At 43.4% G+C, this 6,161-nt stretch overlaps 1 protein-coding gene across 1 annotated transcript in view; it reads left to right on the top strand.

The window, feature by feature from the left end:
* The first annotated feature begins 5,980 nt into the window (after positions 1-5,980).
* Positions 5,981-6,161, top strand: part of LOC139314598 (BPI fold-containing family B member 3-like) — a 39,856-nt gene continuing 39,675 nt past the window's right edge. Inside the window, exon 1 of the mRNA XM_070940286.1 lies at positions 5,981-6,017. Within this exon, the coding sequence (XP_070796387.1) occupies positions 5,981-6,017 (37 nt within the window). The remainder of the gene's footprint in view (positions 6,018-6,161) is intronic.

Below are 6,161 nucleotides of genomic sequence, written 5' to 3'. Positions count from 1 at the left end.
AGTCCACCCATCTTCAAGCTTCCAAGGTTGAGAAACACTGTTCTAGAAGAAGGACAAAAACCTTTTCTCAATGTAGAGAAAAGTAAAGGCTTACACTTAGGCAAGAAAAACCAAAAATACACATATAAACTGGGTGAAACCAGGCTTAATAGCAGTGACTGTGAGGGGGACCATGGAGTCTTAGTAGACAACCAGCTAAATAGGAGCCAGCGGCAGCCAAAAAAGCCAATGCAATCCTAAACTGCATTAACAGAGGGATTCAATCAAGATCAAGAGAGGTACTAATACCACTTTATAAGGCCTTGGAAAGGCCACACTTGAAGTACTGCACCCAGTTTTGGTCGCCACAATGTAAAAAAGATGCTGAGACTCTAGAAAAAGTGCAGAGAAGAGCAACCAGAATGATGACGGAACTGGAGGCTAAAACATACGATGAACGGTTGCAGGAACTGGGCTTGGCTAGTCTAGTGAAGAGAAGGACCAGGGGAGACAGGAGAGCATCTTCCAATATTTGAGGGGCTGCCACAGAGAGGAGGGGGTCAAGCTATTCTCCAAAGCACCTGAAGGCCAGATAAGGAATAATGGATGGAAACTAACCAAGGAAAGATTCAACGTGGAAATAAGGAGGAATTTTCTGACAGTCAGAACCATCAGCCAATGGAACCGAAGTTGCCTTTGGAAGTTGTGGGAAAGTTCTAGGATTTCAAGAAGGGACTGAACTGCCATCTGTCAGAAATGGCGTAGGATCTCCTGCTTGGCTGGTTGGGGGGCAGGTTGGACTAGATGACCTACAAAGTTCCTTCCAGTTCTGTTAATCTGTTAACCTGACGGGCACCCCAACTCAAGGTACAGAACATCTGATGACTGTCCATAGGAAAGGCAACTAGAGGAAACTGACTGAACAATTTTTAAAAGAGTGAGAACCTCAATTTACAACTCTGCAGAAGAAGACATGGGTGGCCCCTTCTAAGCCTGCTGGAAGACGTCATAGTTGCACCCCAAACTCTGGAGCTACAGATGCAGGAATGGCTGGATGGGTCACAACAACTCAACTCCAATCTTACGTATCCATCAACTTTCTCAGAAGGGGCCTCTTCCACCATCTGGGGTACCTTTGGGCCATCACACAGTTGACTTACATGTCTGGATAGATGGATGGATGGATCGATGGATGGAGCTTCCTCGGGGTGCTCAGATCTTTCCTCACTAATCTTCTCTTGGGCTGCCAGTTATATAGTTGTCCGTGAATGAAAGAACCAATTCAGGGCTTTGATAACCACGGAGATGTGATACAAACTCAGAAGGAGATCTTCCAAGATAAATATTTCCATTGACACCTTGAAATTTAGAGACATTCTTCAGTGCCAGGTTCATGTGACTCTTCCAGGTGATCTGTTAAACCAATGGCCTGGAACAGGTCATCTGTCCACCAGGAGCCAGAATAAGAGAGAAAAGGAGGAGAACATGCTACACCATAACATGGTTTACAGAATAGACTAGAATAGAATTCTTTATTCTTGATTGGAATATCTTTAGAATATCTTTAGAATATCTTTATTCTTGATTGGACACACAAGGAATCTAGTTATTATCTAGTTTCAGCTTAGTTGTGTTGTGTCAGCAGATCCCCCAAGGAATCTAATCTCTTCTTAAATAGTAATCGAGCACCCCCAACTTCTGGAGGCAAGCCTTCCACTGATGAATTGTTCTAACTTTCAGGAAATTCCACCTTAGTTGTAGGCTGAATCCCTCCCTGATATGTTTCGACCTGTTACTTCTTATCCTGCCCTCAAATACTTTGGAAAATAGGTTGACCCTCTCCTCTTTGTGGTAGCCCCTCAAATATTGAAACACTGCATATCATTCATAATATGGAGAACCTACAACTTCTGAAGGCAAGTCCTTCAACTGGTTAACTGTTCTCATCCATTAGCTTCCACCCGTTGTTGTTTCTTCTCCTGCCTTCTGATGATTTGGAGAATAGGTTGACCCCCCTCTTCTTTGGGGCAGCCCCCTCAAATATTGGAACACTGCATATCATTCATAATATGGAGAACCTACAACTTCTGAAGGCAAGTCCTTCAACTGGTTAACTGTTCTCATCCATTAGCTTCCACCCGTTGTTGTTTCTTCTCCTGCCTTCTGATGCTTTGGAGAATAGGTTGACCCCCCTCTTCTTTGGGGCAGCCCCCTCAAATATTGGAACGCTGCATATCATTCTTAATATGTTTTATCCTTTCTAGATGCCTAATCATCTTCGTAGTGGCAATGCTGTGTTTTATACAGAATATAGAACAACAGAGATGGAAGGGACCTTGGAGGTCTTCCAGTCCAGCTCCCTATTGGAGCAAGAAGAGATTCTACATCGCTCTGGACAAAAGGCTGCCCAGTCTCTTCTTAAAAACCTCCAGTGACCCTATTTTTTTTATTTTTATTTTTTTGGCTCTTATCAAACTATCACCTCACTCAGAATTCAAAAATATTTGTCTAGGATGTTCTCCAGGGCCTTTTTTTTTATTATTTCATTATCAGGAGCATAGTTTGTTCTGATGCAAACAGGGGACATCGTGTTTCAAACACCTTTTGAGCGTATTTAGATGAAAGGAGCTGGCTTTGACACCGGGACTTAATATTTTACTGAACTCTTCAGGCCCCAAACCAGCATAATTAGAGGCCCCTGAAAAACAATCTAAATCACATTGTGTTTCTGAATGGCTAAACTAAATAGCATTTAGATGCGCTCCGAAATCTCACAATGGAATCCAAAAGGACTCCTGCTGATTTTATCACTGGGTCCGCCTGGTTGTGGAAGGTATATAAAGTTGTTGGTGAACAATGCTTTCTCTAGATTGAGAGAAATTTCCACCCTTACGACCAGCAGGGAAAGAAGGTAAGGAAAAGGGGAAGTGGGGTGCGAGGAGTAGCCGACCCAGAACGAAGTAGGGAGAATTACAATTCACAACTCCCGAATGTCTCCAGTTTACTCCTCTGCAAAAATCTGAGTTAGCAAAGAGCAATGGAATTGGTTTTTCTGCACAGGCAGGAAATCAGCAGTCTTTGAAACAAAAGAAGATCATAATCACAGAATTGGAAGGGACCTTGGAGGTCTTCTAGTCCAACCCCCTGCTCAGATCTCTAGAAATTGTGAGTGCTCCCACACTGGAGATTTTTAAGAAGAGATTGGACAGAATAATGTAAGTATGAGCCCAATGGAACCCAACACTTCTGTTGCTAAGTGAGACATCCGTTAAGTGAATTTTGAACCCTTTTGTGAATCACTGTTAAGTTAGATTCATGACTGGTCAGAAGGTTGCAAAAGAGGGATGTGACCCCGGGACACTGCAACCGTCATAAATATGAGTCAAATAGGGCCAAGAGTCTGAATTTTGATCACGTGACCACGGGGGATGCCGCCACGGTCGTAAGTGTGAAAAAGCCACTTTTTTCAGTGTCGTCGTAACTTTGAATGGTCATTAAACAAACTTTTGTAAGTCAAAGACTACCTGTATAAGGTCTTCTGCTCAACCAGGGCTTGGACTAGAAAACTTCTGAGGTCCCTTCCAACTCTTTTTTATATATATAATTTTTTTAATTTTATTTTAGTACCAATAATCCATCTTCCATTAAACAGTGTGTCATCTGGGTACAAAGGAACTGGGTATGTCTAGTCTAGAGAAAAGAACGACTGGAGAGGACATGATAGCAGTCTTCCAGTATTTGAGGGGCTGCCCCAAAGAAGAGGGAGTCAAGCTATTCTCCAAAGCACCCGAGGGCAGGACAAGAAGCAACAGGTGGAAACTCATCAAGGAGAGAAGCAACTAAGAACTAAGGAGGAATATTCTGTTAATGAGAACAATTAACCAGTGGGACAACTTGTCTCCAGAAGTGGTAAATGCTCCAACACTGGAAGTTTTTAAGAAGATGTTGGATAACCATTTGTCTGAAGTGCGGTAGGGTTTCCTGCCTAGGCAGGGGATTGGACTAGAAGACCTCCAAGGTCCCTTCCACCTCTGTTTATTCTATTCTATTCTAAATGTTTGTGCACTAACAGTTAAAATTTGCAATCATATTCATTATTTAATCTATTCTTAGCTTAATACCAATACATTAAATATCTAATACTTTACATCCTCTTCTTAATTTGCTTCACTCAATTTATTAACCATTTTCTTTATTTTACTCATCTACTTTTATTTCTAACTTTTATAGTTCTCGATAAAATGTTTCCCATATCGCATAATAACCAGTTTGTTCTTTCTCTTTAATTGCCAGTGTTAATCTATTCATTTCTGCACATTCTAATATTTTCCTTATCATATTCTCCTCTGTAGGGATCTCTTCACTTTTCCAGTTGTGTGCAAATACAATTCTAGCTGCAATTATTACATGAATAATCAAATATACATTTTCTTTACTATAAGTTTCTGGTAAGATCCCCGACAGAAATATTTCCGGTTTCAAGTCAATATGCAGTTGTAACATCTTTTCCAACCATGTGCATATTTTTATCTAATATGTTTTAGCTTCTACACATGTCCACCACATATGATAATATGAGCCTGGTGGCATTTCCAACATTTAGCTGATTTATCTTTAAACATCTTCACCAATCTTGCCAGTTGCAAACGCCATCTGTAAAACATTTTATACAAATTCTCTTAATACGCAGTTGACATTGTTGGTTTGTAATTTCTATCCCATAATTGTCCCTTCCAACTCTATGATTCTGTTATTCTGTATAAAAATGATCAGGGGTCTGGAGCAGTGATGAAATTCAATTTTTTTTACAACCGGTTCTGTGGGCGTGGCATGGTGGGGGTGGGGTGGCTTGGTGGCCGTGGCAGGGGAAGGATACTGCAAAATACCCATTTCTTCCCCTCTCCTGGGGGAAGGATACTGCAAAATACCCATTCCCTCCCTACTCCTTGGGGAAGGATATTGCAAAATCCCCATTCCCTCCCCACTCCAGGGGAAGGATACTGCAAAATCTCTATTCCCACTCCATTCCAGGGGAAGGATACTGCAAAATACCCATTTCTTCCCCTCTCCTGGGGAAGGATACTGCAAAATCTCCATTCCCTCCCTACTCCTTGGGGAAGGATATTGCAAAATCCCCATTCTCTCCCTACTCCAGGGGAAGGATACTGCAAAATCTCCATTCCCTCCACACTCCTGGGGAAAGGATATTGCAAAATCCCCATTCCCTCCCCACTCCAGGGGAAGGATACTGCAAAATCTCCATTCCCTCCACACTCCTGGGGGAAGGATATTGCAAAATCCCCATTCCCACCCCACTCCAGGGGAAGGATACTGCAAAATCCCCATTCCCTCCCCACTCCAGGGGAAGGATACTGCAAAATCCCCATTCCCTCCCCACTCCAGGGGAAGGATACTGCAAAATCTCCATTCCCTCCACACTCCTGGGGGAAGGATTTTGCAAAATCCCCATTCCCTCCCCACTCCTGGGGGAAGGATATTGCAAAATCCCCATTCCCTCCTCACTCCAGGGGAAGGATACTGCAAAATCTCCATTCCCTCTCCACTCCTGGGGGAAGGATAATGCAAAATCCCCATTCCCTCCCCACTCTGGGGCCAAGCCAGAGGTGGCATTTGCCGGTTCTCTGAACTCCTCAAAATTTCCGCTACTGGTTCTCCAGAACCTGTCAGAACCTGCTGGATCTCACCCCTTCTCTGCAGGCTAAAACATATGAAGAACAATTGCAAGAACTGGGTATGTCTATCCCAAACGAAGAGAAGGACTGGGGGTTGGGACTTGTTAGTCCTGGAGTATTGCGACCCCATCCAGAACTCGGGATGGAAGATCGCCTGATCCAGGTTTCACCTTGGCACCTCGACGTTCACACCTTCCACTTCTCCCCACAGATTCCCAGGTTGAAAAATGTGGGCCTTCCTGGTCTGGATCCTCTTCTGCAGCCTGATTGGGCCTCTGCAAGGCGTCGTACAAGAAAATTCCCCGGGAATGATAGGCGTCATCAGCAAAGCAGCCGCAAACAAATGTAAGAAGCACTCTTGGCTTGATTTGCAGCGTCCAAGGAGAAACCCCTCCTGGTGCTGCTTTCTGCTTTTTCCCTGTCCCCAAGATGCTTTTTTTTTCCCAAGAGGCATCTGGACTTTCTGGTTTTTTCTATGAAGACATTTCG

This window comes from Pituophis catenifer, unplaced genomic scaffold (assembly GCF_029215685.1).
Source record: "Pituophis catenifer annectens isolate HBS135680 unplaced genomic scaffold, rPitCat1.0.hap2 SCAF_3, whole genome shotgun sequence".
Lineage (NCBI taxonomy): Eukaryota > Metazoa > Chordata > Lepidosauria > Squamata > Colubridae > Pituophis > Pituophis catenifer.
Note: the sequence above shows the minus strand (reverse complement) of the source record. Positions and strands in the feature narration are given on the sequence as shown.